The sequence below is a fragment of the Lissotriton vulgaris genome, chromosome 5 (genome assembly GCF_964263255.1).
Source record: "Lissotriton vulgaris chromosome 5, aLisVul1.2, whole genome shotgun sequence".
NCBI classification, from domain to species: Eukaryota; Metazoa; Chordata; class Amphibia; order Caudata; family Salamandridae; genus Lissotriton; species Lissotriton vulgaris.
In genome coordinates this window covers 1,729,492,041-1,729,515,751 of record NC_141693.1, presented here as the reverse complement: position 1 = coordinate 1,729,515,751, position 23,711 = coordinate 1,729,492,041, and the positions used below count along the sequence as shown (strand labels likewise).

The 23,711-nt window shown below is 45.5% G+C and overlaps 1 protein-coding gene across 1 annotated transcript in view; it reads left to right on the top strand.

The window, feature by feature from the left end:
• The window catches only part of TMEM92 (transmembrane protein 92), a 73,790-nt gene extending 51,810 nt beyond the window's left edge, over positions 1-21,980 (top strand). The window contains exon 5 of the mRNA XM_086923958.1: positions 21,267-21,980. Coding sequence (XP_086780084.1) covers positions 21,267-21,380 — 114 coding nt within the window. The 3' untranslated portion in view covers positions 21,381-21,980. The remainder of the gene's footprint in view (positions 1-21,266) is intronic.
• Positions 21,981-23,711: the final 1,731 nt, after the last annotated feature.

Sequence of the window (23,711 nt, the reverse complement as noted above, 5' to 3'; positions counted from 1 at the left end):
CCATCTCATGCCCTTGTCTGCTTGCCCTTTACTTCTCTGACCATTGTCAAATTGCTCTCCCCCACTCCGCATTCTTTCTTATCCCGTCCCCCCAATCACCCATCTGCCACGGTCTCTTTCTCTTGACCGCTCCCCTGTGGCTACTTGCCCAGTTCTTCTACGACTGTTATGAAACGGGGTTGTATATCATGTTCTTAACTTGTTTTTTAAGCCACCGCATGTTTTTCAATTAGCAGGAGAGCATTCGTGGGGAGAGAGGGAGAAAGTCCGCAATCCCCTCAATATTCTCCATTGCCTTGCAAGGTCATGTGACTACTTGGTTTCAGCTGCGCTTCACTCACTCATTCCCACCCTGCCTCCCTCCCCACCCCGAGATAGTTAAAAAGCAGGAACAAGCTATAATGGACTTATTGGTTACTAATAAAACAGGCTGCAGGAAGGACTTGTTTCAGTTAACTGGATAGGCCTTGTAAAGCGCTACATGCCACCAACTGCACTTCTAGATGCATAGGTGCATCTGTAGAGTAAGCGCTTTGTGGTTTAGAACAGTGGTTCCCATCCTTTTCACTCCTGAGGACCCGCAATCAATTTGTATTATTGAAGTTCCAAACATTCACAAAAAATGCACAAACAAGAACAAACCTAACCAATACTTGAATAATCTAAAGATATTTCATATTGAAAAAATATGCACGCAAGCTTTGGGGGCTCCACCCCCAAGAACATTTTGGAAATAATGGTGCATTCTACAATACATTTGTCATTATATATTCCATGTATTCGCTTTTAAAGCGTAGTAGATGATGACCTTACTGTGCAAACTTTTTTGGGGCTTTTCAATTATTCCCTATCACCCTCCAACAGTGCCTCTCATCTCTCCATAGCCCCTCTGTCACACATTTGATTTGTTTTCTATGTTATGTTATGCTAATATTTGCTTGTAGAGCGCACGTACACCGGGAGGTTTCATAGAGCTAACTCTAGTGTGTGCCGGACCAACAGAAGTTACGCGTGGGCCTGTGTGAATAGCCATGTTTTGAGCGATCGCCTAAAGCATAGGAGGTTGTTGCATGATCGGATTTCCAATGGAAGGGAGTTCCAAAATCTGTGGGCCAGAGTCCCAAACCGGTGTCCGCCCTGGCGTTGGAGCTTGAAGGATTGAATGGCCAGGAGATGGAGGTTGCAAGAGGGGATGTACCTAGGAAGGAGGTTTTTGATGACTTGGGGGCTACGACCGTTGAGGGACTTTAAGATAATGCAGGCCGTCTTAAAAGCAACGCGTTAGGAGATTGGGAGCCAGTGAAGTTTTTTTAGCAAGGGTCTGGCCGATTGCCAACGCGGTTGCTGATAAATCAATCTGGCCGCCTGGTTTTGAACCAGCTGAAGAAGTTTGCAGAGGAAGAGTGGAAGGCCTAAATAAATTGAGTTGGCATAGTCCAAGTGCGATAGTGCCAGGGCTATCGCCACCTGGATCCGGGCCGAGTGGGTGAGCATGCGGCTGATCTTCCTGATCTTGCGGAGCTGGAAGAAACCGGGGGACACAACCGTGCCTACTTGGGTTTTTAGGGAAAGATCATTATCAATGATCACCCCAAGGCTTTTTACGAGGGAGATCTGATGGGCGGAGGACCGAGTTCTGGAGGCCAATAATGTGGGCCCCAGAAAGTTTGGCTATTTCCGTTCAGGACTAGCTCGGCCTTGCCGGGGTTCAGTTTAAAATGGTTTAGGTCCATCCATTGATGGATGTGAAGCATAGTGCTCTGGAACTCCTGGATAGATTCAGGGGAGTTGTCAATTGTGAAGATCAGTTGGAGATCGTCGGCATAGTTAGAATTGGTGGCCTTAAATTCCTTCAGGGACTGGATCAAGGGTACCAAATACAAATTAAACAATAAGGGAGACAGTGAGCATCCTTGAGGGACCTCACAGGATGTGGGAAGTTTGGAAGCAGTGAAGGGGCTAGGCGTACCGCTTGGGTGCGGTCGCTGAGAAAGGACCTGATCCAACTATAGGCCGAGTCACGAATGCCGGCCTGTCTGACACGGTCCAATAAGATGGTATGTTCGACCGTGTCAAACGCGGCCGAAAGGTCCAGGAGGACCAAGGCCTGGGGGATTCCTTTGTCGACATTTCCTCTGAGGGCGTCCACTACTGCAGTGATGACCGTCTCGGTGGAGTGGGCAAGGCAAAACCCAGCTTGATGGGGGTCTAAGTAATTGGATTGCTCTATGAAGTTGGAAAGGTGAGAGGCTACATGCGCCTCAAGAACCTTAGCTAAGTAGGGGAGCAGGGAGATGGGCCTGTAGTTGGGGGGGTTTAGGGGGTCCACATCCGTTTTTTTCAGGAGGGGGCCAATGACTGCCTCCTTTTAAAGGCTTTGGAGACCCTGCCCTGAGACAAATATTCATTGAGGAAGGTCCAGATAGGGGGCGAGAAGACAGAGAAAATGTCCTTTAAGATGTGCGGGGAACAGCAGTCCCTAGGTGAGCCGGACTTTACCCTTGCCAATAGGGACTGTAGAGAATGTGCATCTATGAGTGGGAAGTGGCCAAGGGTGTGGGAGCTGAGTTTCCTGGCCGGGGGATCCATTTTAGGGCCGGAAACAGGGATGCTAGCTTTGATGGTGACTATCTTTTCCAGGAAGTAATTAAGGGAGTCACACAGATTTTGCGTAGCCGCGGGTTTGGGGAGAATTCTCTCAGTATTGGATAGATCGTTCACTTTTGTGTCAAAGATGTCTTTTGATTTGTTATTCGATTTTTCAATTTTTTCGGCGAAGTAGGCGGCTTTAGCTGAAGTTATGGCTTTTTTATAGTCTGTACGGGCGGCCAAATACAGGACTTTAGCATCCGGGGCGTAGGCCTGTCTCCATTGGCGATGTCTAATTTTTGAGCCCTAAGATCAGGAGAGAACCATTTCTGGGCTTCAGAGCGGCGGGCGATTTTGAGTTTTTTAAGTGGAGCATGTTTGTTGCTAGCCGTTATTGTATCCGAAACAACTAAGGTGTGCTAATGTGCAACGTAACATACGTGAAAAGCAAAAGCAAAATCAAAGTGACAGGTTGTTCCAGGACCCCTACCTGGTTCAGGCAAAACTGGGATTTAGCATGTCCAATCCTAATAATCAGGAGGCAAAAACCCTGTGGACAAGAATGACTGAATCCAACAGGGCAAGGCAAGTAACCTCTTGTTTAGAAGGACCCTCACTCACCACTAGTTGGTGACATGCTTCAACATCGGGTCCCCGCTGGGGTGGCCGAATGCCGCCCCAGCGTGCTACACCGCCTGAGTTACATCAGAGCGGATTGATGGTGAGTGTAATAGTGATTAAACTCAAAAGAATGTGCAAAATATGTGAGTGCAAGGTTAAAAAATACAAGGTTGGAACCCAAACAAAATATTTAATGCGGGCCAACCTGTATTGGGGTTAAAAGCGTGAAAGTCGGACAACCAAGGGTTCTTTATTAGGAGACCTGTGTCCTTAATTACAATATCTGGTCAACATGTTTCTGCTGTCAAAAAGCGGGATTGCACAGCATTCGTCAGGATCACACCTAAATGGCACTCCGGTGGTATGTACGCGCTAAGGTACACCCTCCCATGAGGCACTTAATGTGAAAAATATAAAAATAGAATAGTGAAAAGGTAGTTACTCATGGATATTACCCGTGCCGGCACACTGTGGAGTACAGTAGCCAAAGATACAGGTTCGAGGAAGAACTTTGACTTCATAGGTCAGAGCGGAGTGGGAAATATTCACGCAGCGTCCTTTCTAAGCTCGCGACTCCCCGCCCAGTACCTATGTTCAGGGACTGCCGTCTGCCCGAAAAGTCACTCGAACCTGTATCTTGTTGCACATAAGCACTCCTTAGTTGTTTCTTATATACTTTATGGGGTACAGGAGGGTTTACTCGAGCCCTATCTCTCTTGTTAATATATAGATATAGCCGTTATTGTAGCCAGGCAGAGATATTGGCTTCAGTCCTATCCACATCCAGGTTGTCTGCAGGGGTGGAGCTGGCTAGACTGTCCAATAAGGCCTGTTTATCGAGGGTGCTCCATTTTCTAATAAGACCCCCCTCAGACACCGGGGGCTTGCTGCAGGTCGGGATAGAGACGGTGAAGTTGATTAAGTGGTGATAGGACCAGATACATGGTGATATAGTGGGTGTGGAGACTGTATGGTTAGTAGTCCATATCTGGTCCAGAATATGGCCTTTAATATGTGTAGCAGAAGAGATATGGTGACTAAAATTGAGGTTAGAGAGTAGTTCCATTAATTCAGTGGCGTGGGTACCGCCACATTCGTCGTTACACCAATAATTGAGGTCACCAAGTAAAAGTATTTTTGCCTAATCCGTGACCAGAGTTGCCAGCTGCTCACTCAGTGAGAGGGGAAATGATGGCATGTGTTGAGGGGGTCTGTATGTGAGGGCGCAGATTAATGGACCGGCATTGGAGTCGAGTTCAATAATCATATTGTCTGCTGCAAGGAGATTTAAGAGGGACATAAAGGTGAATATGTGGTCTTTGTGAAAAATGGCCGTTACTCCACCTCCCGCTTTTCCTTGGCCCAGGTTGACATGTAAGATATAATAGGTGTCCGGGAGGGCTGCCAGGATGTCAGGGGTGAAGTCAGTGTTCATCCGTGTCTCGGTGATAAAAAAGATGTCTGGCTTATCCGAAAGAAGAAGGAGAAAGATGTCTAATTGATGTTTGACGAGGGAACGAGTGTTAAGGTAGAAGATACGTAACCTGGAATTTCTGACCTGCATGAGGATAGGCCTATGACTTTGGCGGGGACTGTAGGCAGGAGCCCTTGACATGGGTTCTGCTTTTGAAGGATACCTAAATGTTTAAGGCTTGCGTGGGTGGCAGGGCAGAGCGAAAGGTCTACCTGATGTAAACTCTTAATACCTCCGAGGAGTAGGTGGTAGTTCGTGCTAGGGGACAGGCCCCTGGGCCCGACCTGGCGCAGACAGGCTTGCCTTTGGCGTACCATCGGCACGCCCGCTGCGCGCACGCGTTGACATCCTCTCTTTCAAGGAGCCAACAACTAGTGCGCTGAGTGAACTACCTGCCCAATATGTCTCCCGCTCCTGCGGTACACAGCGTCCTAGCGTGTGGTCTTCAAGCACATAATCGGCTTGAAAGAGGGAAATGAGAGCAAGGATTCAGTTCGTTTTCTTAAGAGCTAGAGCAGTGCAAAATTAGAATATAATGAGGCGCAAAATAAAGGACAAACCGGGTGGCAATTTAAAAAAAACACTCCCGGCTTCTGCCTCAGGAGCCAATCACGAGACTACACGCACGTGCTGACAGCCTCGTTTTTAAGACCCGCGGAGCCAACGACTAGTGCGCAGAGTAAAATAACTGCCCAATATGTCTACCGCTCCTGCGGTAAACGCCATCCTAGCATATGGTCTTCAAGCACCTAATCGGCTTGCAAAATAAAAATATAATGCGGTGCGAAATAAAGCCCAAAATCTAGCACCTATTCTACCAGTGTAGGGTGTCAGAGCACTTTACATCACACACATACAGAGACAATGAATCATACATGTATAATTCAATTTATAGAAAAAAGTTTCAGAAAGCAAAGGTTACAAGGTGTAAGATTCACATATCATCCATTTGGTAGGCATTTTTTAAGGGTGCTTGGTCTGGAGAAGAACAATCTCTGGATTCAGAACATAACGCAGCAGTCAGCGTTGACTTTAAAAATAAGAATTTATTTCTACCCACAAACCTTTTTTAACAGCACTAGGTTAAGGAAAGACTGGAGTAAAAAACATAATTTACTAACTTGTACCATGCAGTTTGCATGCAGCTCTTTTATGGCACTTCATAGCTCACTGTGCTAGATTACGATTGTAATTGATGAACTGTACAGTAACAAAATAATCCGTGACAAGAGCAGTACCCACTGAGCTATGTACATAAAATGCTGTTCTTTAAAATGCATGGTACACAAACTTTGCAGCAGGCATATTAACCATCTGTGCTACCATTAAGGAGACCAAGCTGCCACTAGACCACTCCAATCTCTCCAGCAGGTACATTAATCACTGGAGTTATCTTGACAACCACAGGTTGGGAACAGCTGATTTAGAATACAGCACACAGTACATCAGCAGTCCCCCTCCATGGTCTCCGTTGCCGTGCAAGGTCATGTGGCCGCTTTGTTTCACCTGCCCTTCACTCACCTCTCTCCCCACCACTGAGGTAGTTAGAAAAACAGGAACATGTCATAACTGGCTCTCTTGTTACTAATAAAACAGGCTGCGGGAAGCCCTTGTTTCAATTGACTGGATGGTTATTGTAAAGCACCACATGACACCAACTTTGCTCTTACGCACTGGAGGGCATCTGTATAGTAAGCATTTTGTGGTGTAGATTACAGTGCACAGTACATGAGCCAGCACATGGTTTGTTATGTTCTAGAATTACAAGTTAAAGGCAAATAACCAGTAAGAGGCTTATCCATACTAATATAATAGAGAGCTCAAACCTTTGAGGCGGGTAATCTCAGGAACCACAGCACCAATCACAACACCCAATACAGCGTTGGAAAGGGCAGGTGCAGCAGAAGGACATAGGCTATGCAGACGCCCACCATATACATTTAAAAGGTAAAAGAACCGTGCCAGCAAAGTAGTCCCTTGTGGGCGTGTCTGTGTTGTGCTGTGGGCGTGTGCTGGGGGCGTGACAAACACTGGGGGCGTGTGGTACGTTCTGCCCTTCATGCCATGTCTCATATTGTGTGCTAATTCCACCCTGCTCCCTTTAAATACCCCTGCACCCCATAATCCTAACCCACCCCTACTCCTTAAAATACCCCAACACCCTTAAACACTAACCCATCTTAAAACTATAAATATACCCTATACCTCAAAACCCAAACCTAGCCATGAACCCTAAAAATACCCCTGTACCCCAAAACCCAAACCTAGCCCTGAACCCTAAAATACCACTGTACCCCAAAACCCAAACCTACCAGTGAACCCTAAAATACCCCTGTACCCCAAAACCCAAACCTAGCCCTGAACCCTTAAAATACCCATGTACCCCAAAACCCAAACCTAGCCCTGAACCCTACAAATACCCCTGTACCCCAAAACCCAAACCTAGCCCTGAACCCTTAAAATACCCATGTACCCCAAAACCCAAACCTAGCCCTGAACCCTAAAATACCCCTGTACCCCTAAAACCCATACATATCCCTAAAACGACCCCTGTACCCCATAACCTAAAACTATATCTGAACCCTTAAAATACCCAAATACCCCAAAACATATTGCTCAGTACCCCAAAACATATACCCCTATAACCATAATTACCGTATCCAAACATTTTAAAAAACCTCCTTTTACCATTCATGCATTTACAATGAATTTCGTTGTAAATGTATGTGTGGTAAAAGCATATAAAATGTAATGCCATGCTTTATTATGGCATTGCGGAGTCATGGTACTTTCGTAATGAAAGTATGAGGAGTGATGGTATGCGGAAAGAAAGTTGCGGAATAATGGGTGTTTACCCACCCCTGGTAAGTACATTGGTGGCACGGCGGACCAAATCTCCAGCAACATACTCATATTTTTTTCACCACCCATTTAAAAAATGCACAGGTATCTCTCATTGATGGCCAGGACCGACATACACTTTTAGACACACCTCCCGCCACAAGTTCTAGAATTGCGAACTTTAGAGCTGGGGAGCTACGTTCGAATCTCGGCATCAGCTCAACATCCTGTGATTCCAAGCAAATTGCTTTGTCTCCCCATGTCTACCACAAATGAATGCGTTCTTCTGTAATGTCCTCGCGCCAGGACGCCCCTTTGCTGGGGCAGCTGCGCGCGTAATAAATCCAGTTAACATAACATAACATAACATGTAAATTGTGCTCATGCCATGTTGTCGAGTTCGCGCTATATAATATTCCAAGGAAAAATAAAGTAGGGAAACTCGAGTTCAAACACTACTGAACGCGCACTCTTAAGTGCATCAGCAGTGGACTGTGAATCGGAGCGTTTCACAGGCCTGTCACAGATAAGAAATGCTATCAAAACGAAATCCTACAAAACAATATACTACTAGCCGGAAGCAATTCATACCCGGACAACGTCGGGACGGGCAGCTACTTGCAAGATAAAATAAAGGTATTTTCAACAAACCGCACCCTGCCTTTGATATGTAAATTTGGAAAATGTTCATGCCAGTACCCAAGTAAATTCACATTACTCAGATTTTGAAACTGCAACTTACCAGGGGCACCAAAGAGGCACTTTGCAAGTACGCAGTCTCGTAAGGCCCGTGCAAACCGTAATACCAACAGTGGCAAAAATTAATACAACTCTATTATACAACACTTTTGCGATGCAGGGCGCACTATGAAATTCATTATTTATTTACTTGTTTACTTACCTCCGATCGTCCATATTCCGGTATTTACTGCCCCCCGCCCTGTCCCTCCCCCACCCCACGGAACTCCCTCCACGGGCTGCGGCTGCATGTGACCAATTGATAACAGTACAGTGGCCTAATGAGTTGGCTTACGACTTTCTTGCAATGGCCTTGACATCTAGGTGGTCGTTGTAAATTCAATTCACTGACTGCAGGGGTGGTATGGTCGGAATATACCTTGTCAAACCTGTTACACAACAGTGACCCACAAAACACCATGTAGTAGGAAGAGGGAATAGATTTAATAAAGGATTCCTGATTTTGAACCTACTCCCGCAATAATCGCAACATTTTGATGGGAAACAGACAGAACCGCGCCGGCACAACCACACGTGTCCCAAATAATGCAAGAGATACTTCGCTTGCCTTAACCATGCTTATGCGTTAACCATGCATATGCGTGGTTAAGGCAATGTGTGGTCTAGCTGCCAAAATGGGCAGAAGCATGAAGAATAAGGAGAGAATGCAGTGGGGTAAGTGGGGCTAGGAGCCCGGTTTTGCGAGGTTGGGGCTAGTTTTTAAGAGTTGGGGTAGTTTTCAGGGCTGGGGGAACAGGGAAGTTTTTAGGGCACAAGGGTTGGTTTTCAGGTGGGGGGTATTTTAGGGCTCAGGGATCGGGGTAGTTTTTAGGGCTTAGAGGGACAGGGATGTTTTTTGTGCTCTGGCGGAAGGGGTTGGTTTTAGGTCTTGGGGGTTTGGGGGCTGTTTTAGGGCTCAGAGCGGAGGGGCAAGTATCTGGGTTCTTACACTTACCATAAAAGTCTTAACCATGCATAGGTTTTTGCCATACATGCCTTAACAATGCATGTTGCATTGTAAAGGCATGCGTGGTAAAGGCATGTGTGGTTAAGACTTGCGTGGTTTAGACCACGTGTAACTGGCATGCCCATTTTGATGATTGTTGGCTACGATACTTCTAGCCAGTTGGATTCCACAGTTAGTTTAGTGCCTGCAGCAGGCATGTGTGTGTAACATACAAGTCACAAGTAGTACTTTCACTAAGACAGACAGTATCTACTATTCTTGCGAGGTGAACAAGATAAGTATCATGATTTTTCTAGGTAATTTTGGCAGCACCGTATAATGTATTTTAACATTAAAGGTCAGACTGATCGTTGGAAAATCTGAAGCTCGCTCCTCCCCCCACCCCCTCCTCCACCCTTCCCAAACGTACTGACCCGGCTTCTGTTGTGAAGGACGGAGGCGAGCAGGATGGATCTGGTGCAGAGGATGGTGCTGCTAAGAACAGCACCGCATATCAGACCTGTAGAATAGACCCCCATGCTATTGGCCACACATGCTTCCCCATGTCACCTACAGAACGCCTAGACCTCCTGCTGTTGGACAGAAGCACATTCCCAGTTTGCATCAGTGTTGTGCATGTGAAACAAGGCAACCTAGATTGTTGAAGGTCACTCACTCTACAAGTGCAGACGTCAGACTAAATCCTCATGACTAGAGAAGGCTGCTAGTATCCTCATAAGAATGGACTCTTTAGGACTGCTCAATGTCTAGTTTTTTTTCTTTCTTTTTTTTAGATGGTGGTTGGTGCTTAATTTGTGCCGGGGTTTTCAGGAAATTCCCACCAACTCTAATTTTTAGGGACCAGCACGCTTATCTCTCATCACATTTTTATCCAACTCAATAGAGAGAAAACACACATGGGGTGGGGGGGGGGCAGGATAAGTGGTGTGCAAGGGAAAGACTTACAAATCTAGACAAAGGGTGAAAGCCATACTCTGCTTGTGTGAGATAAACGGACAGTGGTGATGGATTAAGGAGGCATCAGGTGGATTCAAGATTATGCAGATTTGGGATTTGGCACCCCTACCTTAGATACTGCCGACCGCGTATGTCTGTGCAAGTCTTTGGACCCGGCACTTATTCCTTTACTAGATGAGCATGCTGGCACTACAGGCTCAGGGGCTTGTTTCAATTGGGTCAAAAATACATGCATGGCACTTGGTGGTCACCAACTAGACTGGTCACGTTAAAGGCTCTGCAGAAAACCTATTGTTGATTCTGAGCTTGCTCAGCCTAGGGTTCAAAGGCCCCTTAAAACCATACTTTATTTACCCAAAAAGCATCCAAAGAGAAACCGCAGTTTGCCGCCTCTCCGCTGAACCTCATCTTTCCCTTGCAGAACTTCTTGTACTCCAGTGCAGAACAAGAGCCTCGCACCTGAAGTCTTGCATGCTGCTGCTCGATGACTCCTCAGTAGTAATTAACCTTCCAGATGGAGGTGCAGATTCAACTTTCTTAACAACCTTCAGATCTCTGTACCTTACCTAAATGTACATCCTCAGTACCATCTTCCAGGTGTCATATAAATCAGGCTGTTTCTAGTTTCACTGTTACCGCTTCGGTGCCTGACCTAATCATGGGTTCACACTCTGCAACTCTGGGCATTAAGCTTGCTTAATCTCCACAACGGCCCCCCGCGGCGGGATGCCTGGCTTTCACCATGGGGATGCCCTGTAGGGGCTATCTCACACGGAAAAGCCAGGAAGGGTTCCCAAGGCAAGCGCTTAGAGACCCCTGGGTGATAAGCGCTATATAAATCCAAAATACAATACAATACAATACAGATGAAAAATTCCCGGTAGTGATCAAGGCTTTTCTATATCGCCAACTCTGCTTTTGTGCTGGTTGAGGCATTTCAAAGTGTTTTTTTTTTTTTAAACTAACACGTGTTTCCTGTACACTGAATCTGTGCCTCTAACTTATCCTGCAAACAGTATCCCTCTGATCATGGACCGAGTACCTCAGAAAGCCATTAGAAATGCATTACTGTTATTAATTTGAAAGCAAAAGGAAGATACTTATATTTTTTTAAGTAGATTTATGTTTTGCCTTTTTAATGCGGATCTGCACAGCACGAGTTCATGTTAAATGTATATAGATTAACCTTCTGTCTCTGGCAGACAGGGATTACACGTTTGTTGACCCTACTGATTTTGCTAACATGGATTCCGAATCTTGCTGGCAAAGTGACATGCTGTCATTTCTTGGAAGCCCTGATGTCTTCACCTATGCCACACATCAAGTGGCTGTTGCTTTTTGGGCCTCTGACAAGCAACTGACAGTATAACGCAGTGCAGTAATCCTTTGGCCGGTACCTGCAGTTTCCACTACTATTGCAGTATTTAAACCGCTGCGGCAAAAGCATCCTCGGGGAAACAGTGACGTGTGCAATTTTTATGACGCATGGAAACTTCACGCTCCTATCTCATTATAGGGTATACATTTGCTACTTCTTTATTTGTTTTTTAAGGATTCTGTCATTAGCCATGGTAGCTCAAAGGTCAAGTCTTTAATTTTGCCTTTCCATGCGAAGAGGATTACCTCCGCTTAAGTGGCATGGAACAGGAGAGAGCTGCGAGTCCTCCCATCCTGAGCCACCTTGAAGCGTTCAGCCCATGAACTAAAGGTAAATGAAGGGCCAAATTTGTGCCCATTTCAGCGAGATTTTATGTACAACGGTGCCAAAGGAAAAACTCGGAAGTATTTTTTGCAGAAGAAAAGCTCACCGATCCTAAGGCTAGAGGACAAAAAACTGTCCGGCAAAATACTTTTTGGGGAAAAAAATCCTACCAGGTGAAGTTGTGCATATTCCCGGACTTTCAACTTCACAAAGCTTTAAATCTGTGAGCTTTGCATATTCTACAGGCTTTGGCCATCTGCAAACAGAAAACAACCTGGTTCTGCATGAGCTCCTGGCATCAATCAAAGCTGATCTCTGACCTGAGTCTCATGAGCTCTGAGCTCTGAATGCTCCAGTTTGGGAATATTGTTTTCTTTTATTTCCAAAGATTATTCTGTCATCCCCACAAAGGTATAGGAGTACTGTTGAGATCTGCATTTGGTACCGGATTTGCTTATAAATGAGACCTGGTGCGGGGCGTTGCTTTCACAGATATGTTTTCTTCAAGAAGATAGGGTCCTGGGACCTAATCTAGATCTCAGGCTGAACTACATATTGAAGATGGCATCCAGTTCCAGACTTTGGCTTTTTCTCTTTTTAAGATGCCTTTTTCCATATAGATGCTGGTGAAAAGCTACAAGAAATTCTGAATTTGTGTCATTGGACCGTGAATTTAGTAAACTTCACTGTTGGTAGTAACTCGTTGGACCTAACAGGTTGCATGTATACCTCAGCCTAAAGGAGAGCTTGATCAAGACTCTGCTCTTCATCTGGCAGTGATCTGCCTTTAACAACCTATAATTTACTAAGAACGTGGTAATGTCTTCTCTTGAGCCCTGGAAACCCTCCAGTAACCAGAGGCAGCCCATCATACTACAATCAGTAAGGATTTTGCATCTCCAAGATGTGCTACGGCAAGAAAGTACACAATGTCCAATTGCTGGGTCTGCAAATCTTTTGAGTTCGGAAAAAAAGGCTGCAGGGGCCTTTTGAGTTCCCTTCACAGGTCAGATTGACAACTACTGGGAAGATGGAATTTTACATATATGCTAGTACTTTTGTTCGCTGTGTTTGTCGGGGGCTTTGTGTTGATTTTTTGAGGTGGTAACCGTAAGGGATGTGTTCTCCTCAAATCCCCATGAATAGGACCATTCAGAATGTGGTTAGCCTAATTTGTAGTTTAAAAATCAGTGTCTCTGGTGGTATTATGACCAGTTTCTGAAAATCATCCTAATGTTACTGATGGCTTTCTTTCAAGGCCGTAGGTCAGTCGTCCTAGTTTAGTATAAAAAGTTGGTCGTGTTATACATTGACGCTCTAATTATGTTCTTCCACAAAGCTAGACATTCACATCTTGCCCCCTCTGGCCATAATTATTTGAAATTGTACCCTAGACACCACATGTTAAGGCTTTGTGGCAGTCCATCCCATTAGAGTGAAGAATTTAGATTTAGTTGGACTCTGCAGATTCCTAGACCAGCTGCACTTTAGGGGCCAGATGTATGGCCATTGACATTAGCAACTTGCAAATTGCGATTCGCTAATGCCAATGTCAAGAGACACTGTTTGCGATTCCCAATGGGGTCCCACATTGCACGCCTCATCATAATTCATGAGGCACTTGCAATTTGTGGCCCCATTGGGAATAGCTGGCCCTCCCAGGTATGGTGGCCTGCTGGTCTCAGCATACCTCATGTCTGGGACTGCTTTTAAATAAAGACGTTTTTTCTTTTATTTAAATGCATCCCGTTTTCCTTAAAGGAAATCAGGATGCATTTAAAAAAAAAAAAAATGTTTTTGTTTCATGTTTTAAGGTGTGACTCCATCTTCTTTCGCCTGGTGTAACGCTCTCATGCTGTTTCAGAGATAAAATTCAGGCCAGGTAATGATTGCTGTGAGGGGCCTTTGGCGGTGCCACCCACTGCTTAAACCTGCTCTCTGTCAGCATTTAGAGCAGTCGACCCCCTGAAATCTCTTAAAATCCTCAGGGGGCTCAAGTCTGGTTCTCCTTCGAACTCCTGCCCGGCCAGGCTTCTGGCAGCTGTGGCAGAGAGTGTAAATATAGAGGTGAACTCATCAATCTGTCTCTTTAGACGGCGGTTGTTCCTCAGGGGTGGAAGCAGGCGAAGATCTTGCCACTTCTTAAAAAGCCTTCTCTGGATCCCCTTAACCCCGGGAACTATCTGCCTATCTCCCACCCTCCGGCTAGTGCCAAGGTTTGTGAGAAAGTGGTCAATAAACAGCTTACAGAGTATGTTGCGACTGAGGTACTTCTGCATCCAGCTCAATCGGGGTTTCGAGCCTCTCACAGCACTGAGACTGTCTTAGTAGAGGTGGCAGAGACTATCTGGGAGTGCCTAGACGCCGGCGGGAGGGTGGCATTGATTTTGCTGGATCTCTCGGCAGCGTTCGACACAATCCCACATGCTCTTCTCTTGGCCCGTCTAGCAGAGATTGGTGTGTCGGGAGTTGTTTGGGGTTGGCTTAGGTCTTTCCTGGAGGGGCGGGTTGAGCAGATTTGGCTCCCTCCTTTCTCCTCTTCCCCTCAGCTGGTTACTACTGGAGTCCCGCAGCTTAAGTGCAATGAATATAAATCTGAGATTCTTCTCTTTGGTAAGTTCCCTGCTGATTTTCAATAGCAGCTGTGGCTGCCCGACTCTCTACTGCCCCTTTCCATGGGACATCCCGCTAAAAATCTGGGAGTGTGGTTCGATGAAAGTCTCTCTTTATTTGACAAACATTAAGAAACTGGCCGGCTACTGCTTCGGCCTTCTTAAGACTCTTAGGAACTTTTTTCCACTCCTCCCGCAGGCAGCAATAGAAAGTCTCACGTGCGCTTTGATTCTGTCACGACTGGATTATGCCAATTCCCTCTATGCTGGCGCCCCTGGCTACCTGCTCAAAAGGTTACAGATGGTTCAGAATATAGCGTCCAGATTGTTATTGGGCATTTCAGCGAGGAACAGTGTGACTCTCCAATTGCGCTCATCATTGGCTGCCTGTGGTGGACAGGGTCAAGTTTAAATCTTTGGTTCTGGCCCCTCGTGCTCTCCATGGTTATGGCCCCCTTTATCTTCAGAGCCGCTTTTCTTTTTATGTTCCTTCGCGAGCCCTCCAAACCATGTCCCTTTGTTTTGTCCGGGTCCCGCGCTTCAAGGCAGCTCTTTTGTGGTGAAGGCTAGTGTGGCCTGGAATGCCCTCCCCCTTGCCTTGCGGTTCATCCGGGACCCAGCTATGTTCTAAAGGAAACTTCAGACCCATTTCTTTGCCCGATAGCTTCTTCTTGCACCCCTCTGGAATCGTGCCGGGACACTCACGAGGATCCGAGCGCGTTATAAGTGGATATAACATAACAGGTAGTAGTCCCTGGGACCACTGCCTGACCCTAAAAAATATTTCCCCCTGTATTCACAAAGGGGAGGGGTCCCCTGGGGAGACCCTTTCCCTTTTCCGAGTGCTTTACCATCCTCTTGGAAAGGGCAATAAATTGTGAGTGTTTTGCAACCGCAATTGCGGTTGCAAAATATTCTTACATAGGGTAGCGAGTCGCTATTGAGAAGGGACGCCCTTTCCTAATGGCGAGTCGCAAGTCCTATTTATTTATTTATTTGTTGCCATTTATAAAGCGTGACAAATACCCGCAGGCGTATTGGCGCTAAAATATTTGCATAAGTATTGCTCAGTGCCGATTGCAAAATCCGGGATCATTTATGAAGAGAAACTATTGGTTAAACAACCAAGTTTTTAGTTTCTTGCGAAACTGCAGGAGTGACGGACTTCATCTTATGTCCTGCGGCAGAGTGTTCCATAGTTTGGGTGCCGCTATCAGAAAGCGACGATCACCCCAAGATACTGTTTTAGACCGGGGGACCCGTAGCTGGTTAAGGTTAGAGAACCGAAGCCGTCTGGGGGGGTGATATGGAACCAGCTGGTCCATTAGATATTGGGGACCTTTGTTGTTTAAGGCTTTGTACACTATGCATAGCGATTTAAATTTGATCCTATTCTGGATGGTCAACCAGTGTAGTCGTTTTATTGTTTCGGATATGGCAGCGAATTTTGGGATTCCTGAAAGTAGGCGTGCTGCAGCGTTCTGTATCGACTGCAGCTTTTTTAAGACCTTGACCTGGGTATTTAGAAATAAACCGTTACAGTAGTCAAGTGCCGAGAGGACCAAGGAGCTAATCAGAGTTTTGGTGGCAGCTGCCGGTAGGAACGGACTTATTTTTCTAATCATGCGTAATTTGTAGTGGGCTGTAGTTGCCACTTTATTCGCATGGTCCATAAAAGTAAGGCCCTCATCAAAGGTGAAAGGTTTAGCTTTAGCGAGTCGCAAATAAATTGCGACTTGCTAAATTGGGTTTGTACATGGCCCATTGGTATTTTTGCATGTGCAAACCCGTTTGCGCATGCAAAAATGGATCGTACGTCTGGCCCTCTGTAGTTAAACAGCACAATATCAAGGTTTATCTTGACTTTCCCAGAGCACCTTGAATGGCCAGACACATTGTCCATTTCCAGCAGTCTACATCGAGGATTAGTAGAGACTCTTGGTTCACTGTGGGTACTTCTCTCATTAGCTTTTTAGGTCTCACCTGAGCCAATGTGCTTGTGCATTGCTGGCGAGATTATAGTAAGCGGAAAAGAACACTCTACCAAAGTGGCGGATTAGTCACAGTTCATGTGAGACAGGCGCTTGCACAACAGCTACGTCACACACCACCATTTGTCTGTCCCTCTGCATCCTACTTCAAAGGCTGCCGCTCCCCCGCCCCAGCATCAGACTTCAAAGGAATGCACTCCCGCCCCCCCACCACAGCAATGCCGAGAGCTTGTTTGCATTTTTACCCAGAGCTTGTCACTGTATACTTCGCAGCTCACGGTGTACTTTTGAAATAAGGATTTTGAAAAGTGTTATACCTAACATCTTTTTTCCACCTTCTTGCATGTTTACGATATCGTGTATTTCAATTACCACTTTCGCAGCTGTATCTCAGTTTATTGATAGCTCGCAGATCTTGTTTTTACTTAAGTTCTTTTAATTTAACTTTACGCGCCCAAACACGTTCATTGTTTCCTTTCCTTCTTACATGTAGTATGCAACAAAAAACACTCTCTACACAAACAGCATTTCCGTCCCCCCTTTTCTTTCTGTCATCTTTTTGTGATTTTCAGCTTTGTGTGACTGACTACTTTACCTCCTGTCTGTGAGTTTTTAATGCGTCTATTATATTTATTTACAATGTTTTTTTAATTTATCTGTACGGGCCCAAACACGTCCATTGTTTACTTTACTACTTACATTTTGTATGCAAAAAAAGAAACCCTCTCTCCACAAACAGCACTTCTGTCCCGCCTTCTTGTTCGCTCATCTCATCGCCACCACATCACTCTGGGACAGCGCCACATCACTCTGGGACAGCGCCACATCACTCTGGGACAGCGCCACATCACTCTGGGACAGCGCCACATCACTCTGGGGCAGCCCCACATCACTCAGTCCAACCACATCATCACTCGGCACCACAACAGCACTGTCCTTGCTTGCTACCAACAAGCATTGCCAGAGCCAATAGGACTTTATATTTTTTCAAAGCCAAAGCATATTAAAAATTAATTTAAATTACAATACCAATAGCTCACACTTTCCTAATGCAAAAACTATTGAATTGCAAATCTTTACAACGCACTGCAGTCATTTACGTGAGCCTGTGTCAGATTGTTTTTTTCTTCAATACTAATACAACTTTTAACCCCTTGCATGCTGATGACGAACCCCAGCCGTCATGCACTACGGTGCTCGTGTGCTGATGACGGCTGGGGTTCGTCATGGCCCGCCCCTGTTCATTTGTTTACCGCACAGCGGCGGAAACGGGCCAGCAGCGAAGGGGTTAAAGATCATAGAAATACAGTTTACTGACAAGACACGAACACTGCCACCCTCTCACACAGACCACACACAACGCCCCCCTCGTACACAGACCACACACACTGCCACCCTCGCACACAGACCACACACACTGCCACCCTCGCACACAGACCACACACACTGCCCCCTCGCACACAGACCACACACACTGCCCCCCTCGCACACAGACCACACACACACTGCCCCCTCGCACACAGACCACACACACTGCCCCCCTCGCACACAGACCACACACACTGCCCCCCTCGCACACAGACCACACACACTGCCCCCCTCGCACACAGACCACACACACTGCCCCCTCGCACACAGACCACACACACTGCCCCCCTCGCACACAGACCACACACACACTGCCCCCTCGCACACAGACCACACACACACTGCCCCCTCGCACACAGACCACACACACACTGCCCCCTTTGCACACAGACCACACACACACACACTGCCCCCTTTGCACACAGACCACACACACTGCCCCCTTTGCACACAGGCTACACACACTGCCCCCATCTCACACAGAACACATACACTGACCTCTCCTCACACACTGCCCCCATTTTACTGCTCTCCCACACTCACAGTACTTTAGGCCACACACACACTCTACTCTTACAACCCGCGGACACACACAGCCCGCACCCTTACACACTCACACGGTGCCCTCATACAACTCACCCTCACACACTGCCCTCCTACACTCTGCCCCCTAGTTCGTACGATGTCAGTAGGTGCCTTTTCTACATCATTAGATTTTTGGTTTTTTATTTGTGTTAATGTCTGTTGGTGCTACGTGTTTTCTGCTTAAATTGGAATTATTGTAGAACTTTATTTAACAAATGAACAAAGTGCACGTGGACGTTTTGGTTCGAAAATGTGGTGGCGCGCAGGCGCCACGCTCCTCCTTTGCTGCGACACGCATTTAGCGCACCAGGCTGCACACCCACTCACTCTCCATATGGTCGCATGCCTTTTCTTTGATCTCCGCCGCGCGTGCGCACAGACTCCGCCCACCCATCTCGCCCCTTCCGTGTAGTTCCGCCCCGCCTTCTCTTTCTGTCATTTTGTTGTGATTTTCGCTTTGTCTGACTGACAACTTGACCTCTTGCCGAGGAATTTTGCATGCGTCGAATATATTTTATTTACTTAAATGTTTTTTAAATGTAACTTTACGCGCCCTAACACGTTCATTGTTTCCTTTCCTTCTTACATTTAGTATGCAACAAAAAACACTCTACACAAACAGCACTTCCGTCCCCCCTTTTCTTTCTATCATCTTTTTGTCCCACATCCTTCTTTAAATCCCTGTTCTCTTCTCTTCACCTGTGCTAATCTGCTGCTCTCTTTCACACGCAGCATACTTTAACTCCCTGTTATGTTCTCACGTGCTGATCTCCTGCTCTCTTCCACCCTGCACCTTCTCTAAATCCCTGTTCTCTTCTGGTGACCTGCTGCTCTCTTCCACCTCGCCTCCTTCTCTAACTCCCTGTTCTATTCTTCTCATGTGCTGATCTGCTGCTCTCTTCCACCCCACCTCCTTCTTTAATTCCCTGTTCTCTTCTGCTGTGCTGATCTGCTCCTCTATTCCACCGCCTCCTTCTTTAACTCCCTGTTCTCTTCTGCTGATCTCTTCCACCTTCCATCCTTCTCTAACTCCCTGTTCTCTTCTCCTGTGCTGATCTGCTGCTCTCTTCCACCCCGCCTCCTTCTTTAACTCCGTTTTCTTCTCCTGTGCTAATCTGCTGTCCTCTCCCACCCGCCTCTTTCTCAAACTCCCTGTTACCTTCTCCAATGCCAATCTGCTATTCTCTTCCACCCCGCATTCCACTTTAACTCTGAGTTCTTTTATGCTGTGCTGTTATGCTGCTCTCTTCCACACACCTCCTTCTCGAACTCCCTGGTCTGTTCTCTGCTCCAGAGCTGATCTGCTGCTCTATTCATCCCGCCTCCTTCTCTACCTCCATTTCCTCTTCTCACTTGCTATTCTGCTGCTCTCTTCCACAACATCTCCTTCTTTAAATCTGTTCTCTTATGCTGTGCTGATCTCCTGCGCTCTTCCACACACATGCTCTAACTCCCTGTTCTCTTCTTTTCTCCTTCTGCTGATCTGCTGCTCACTTCCACCCCGCCTCCTCCTTTAACTCCCTGTTCTCTCCCGTGCTGATCTGCTACTCTCTTCCACCTCGCCTCCTTCTCAAACTCACTGTTCTCTTCTACTGTGCTAATCTGCAGCTCTCTTCCACACCACCTCCTTCTTTAACTCCCTGTTCAATTCTGCTGTGCTTACCTGCTCCTCTCTTCCACCCACATCCTTCTATGACTCCCTGTTATCTTCTCTCTTCCTGTGCTGATCTGCTACTCTCTTCCACCATGCCTCCTTCTCTAACTGCATGTTCTCTTCTCTTCTCCATCTATCGCCCTCACTCACTCTATCTATTGCACTCAATATATCTATCTATCGCACAAACTCGATCTATCGCACTCACTCTATATCTATCTATACATCTATCTATCAACCTCACTATATATAACTATTTATCTATTCTCACAATGTTTCAAGCTTTATTAGAAATGTCACAATTTTTTTTTTAATATTTCACTTCTGTTCTTGGATTTTCTTCTCAATGAAATACACTGAACATAATCCTCACAAAGTTAATTTAAAAAACGTACGCTATTGCCATTCTAAATTAAAATATCTTTTATTTAAGTATTAATCATTTTTAAAAATTATAAGCCATTGTTCTTTGTAATATCAATATATCAAAGTCACATAAAGACAAAACATGTTCTATTACAAATGCAATAGGTATAACATTTGCAAAAATTACAAGTATTGGCATTGTAAATGACAAAGCTATTATTTTCACTATTTTCAAAACCAGCACATAAAAAAATTGTCGTTTACAAGTCCTCGAACTTTCCTAATGCGAGACCTATTGCATTGCAAATGCTCGTTGAAGGTGGTGAGGGGGTGGGGTTGGTATTGATAGCATTATGTAAACCAGGCAGGGGACCACGAATGTCTGTCATTGGGTAACACTCCATATCCCTATCCATACCTTTCAAGTACTTACATTGTTGACAGAATGATAAAGGTCAAGTCACTAGTTAGTAATGAGGAAAGCTAATTAGCTGGTAATCCCGCTACTTCAAGCTCCCTTTTTTGCTTCTTTGGGGTCTATGGATACTTGGTCATTTTTATGAGAAGCTGGCATCCTCTGTCTCTAAATAGATCAATATGGCTGAGTGGGTTTTGGTACTAGAACAGTAATTGCAGGACGAAATTTTGTAATTTCCTCTACAAATTAAAATGTGGCAATTACAAATGTCATGATTTCCCAACTCAGCGGTACTTCTAGACATGAATTTCTTGTCTCTTATGATCTGCTCTGCTGCTTGAAATAAATCTTTGCAATTATTTATTTGCCCTTTCCCTTTGTAGGTGACGTCTAAGCCGTTCCTTTATCCAGCACCTGAAAGTCAGCCTCCCGCCTATAGTAGTCTGATGATCGAAGATGCCAATCCTGGAGAAACTCGCATCCAATCCGCCTTCTAAGGCACAGGCCTCCTTGATTAGACTCTCTATTAGAAGTGCCTTGTAAACTCAACACTGGCTGTAATTTGTAATGAGCATCCCACAAAGAACCACAGCAAGTCCATGTCCTACTAGGCTTCTTTGGGAGTCCGGCCATCCTTGTCTTCTGGCATCACCGCCTCTCTTTTGGAAAATGTGAAAACTCTCATCGGCGAGTATGGGAGAGATAGTTAATTTTTGTCCAGCTCCAAGTTTGAAGATTTGGTGTGCCCACCTCTGGTCATCCGACTCTGTAGTTGCAGATGGATAGCAACAGACTTTAGAGTGCCTCTTTGGGTAGGATGGCACCATGATTCTTCTGAAACATCAGTCTGGGAGCGGGAGGGCCTTGCACCCTAGTGGCTTTGTTATAGGGGGGGGTGCGATGCTCATGCAGGGTCTGAGACAGATGGAAGGGACATTTTCAAACAAAAGAGGGGGCTGCTATTTATGTAGATACTGAGAGTATCTTGGACACTATTGAATTCTCTACTGTGTAGATGACCATGGCTTATTTATATGAATGACTGTTGTGTTTTATCTTTTGTTAAGAAGCAAATACATATTTTTTTTCCAGCAAAATCGGTGTTCGGGTATCATTGAGGCTTATCTGGTCACTTGAAAGTCATGAGTGAGTGGTTTGATGGAAAATGGAGATCACTTTTGTATGTGGGCTGAAGCTGGGGACTATAACTCTTCACTAATACTGTATTAATTGAAGTTCATTTTCACAGAAATATTTTCAGTGCAGGTGTTTTCTCCAAATGACGTTTGAGGGCGGACACGGAGCAGGATGGTGGAGTGTGACAGACACAGATAGGAGTACGTTATAGCAGATGTGTGAGCTGCAGGAGGGGTAAAATAGCTATCGATACTGCATTGCAAATCAGACAGAAAAGGGGCAGTGGAAAGTAGCTGTGAGTCAGCACAGTAGCTGAAAGTGTGGTGCAGTAATGGAAACAAGCATTGGAACCCTGTATAAATTGTAAATGGTAGTGGGATGGGGGGGGGGGGAAGGACATGTTCCTTTGTAGTATGTTGATGGTATTTTCACTCTGGCAAACCATGTGTGGATCTGTAAAAATGCTGAAGTTTTACCCGGTGAGATACCAAGAGTATTATCAAGCGCTCTAAACATTGTACCTAGTGTTGCTAAAGTAGAGCTTTTCACCACACTGGTGACCATTAGGTTGCTTCTGTTCCCCTTAACCCTCCAGACGTATATATGTGCCGCCAAACCACATCCAGCTCAATTGACATCTCCTGCCCCATATGCACAACCACATCTATCTACACTCCTTTACCTCGTCACCATTCAGCTGCTACTTGCAATTACCACCAGCCTTCAATGAAACCAGTCACCTGTGACCACCTGCCGTCACGCATAAACCCTTTCTTGAACACTCTTTCTGCAAACCTTAACACTTACGCATGTAAAGGCATGGGCACGCATACATACATAGCTGCTTGCAGTTCATGGTATTACATTTCAAGTAATATACGAGTAATGAAGCAGCAATTCAATGCGATTGTGTTGTGTTCAACATACCTTGTTATTCATTAATTGACATTGCAGATGGAGAAGTATCCCAAAACCTTTAGATGAAACTTCTAGAAATCAGTAGAACACACTTTTAACTCCTTTAAAATTGGTCAAAGCACATCAGCAATGAAATGCCATAACATTGTACAAACTTATAAACTCTTGTGCCCACAGGTAAACAATTTAAATGCCACTACTTAAACTTTAAACATAGAGCATTAACTGGTGCAGCGAAGGAGAGAGGGAAAGTAGAATCAGTACAGAGGTCTAATGATTTATTCTAAATCTACAATATAAAGATTTATAATTTTAAAATCCTCTTTAAAGCCGGATTTTAAGTCACAATTTTGAAAATGCCACTTCTAGAAATTTTAACCATTTGGTCACATGATTAGTTGTATTTTGCATTTGGCTTTTGTGTATTCCTCCCAGACAGCCACACAATAGGGGGTTTAGGGGTTGGTTAGATCTTTACGTGTTGACATAGGTTTAGCTGTCATATGTAACACTTGTACTTCAAAGACACTGCCTCCGCTCACATACAAAGTACTTCACACTAGCCACATACAAAGTACTTCACACTAACCTATTGTGCCTGTAAACACACTGAGACCATGGAAGAGAGGTAGGACACGTTTGACATTTCTGTAGCGAGAAGGCTCCAAAACATTTGTCCACTTCAAAGTGGACACCAGGCATAATGATGGGACCCTCAGACCCCTTCTTCAGTACACTTGTAGACCTGAACTACAGAAGGACTGCCCTGTTGC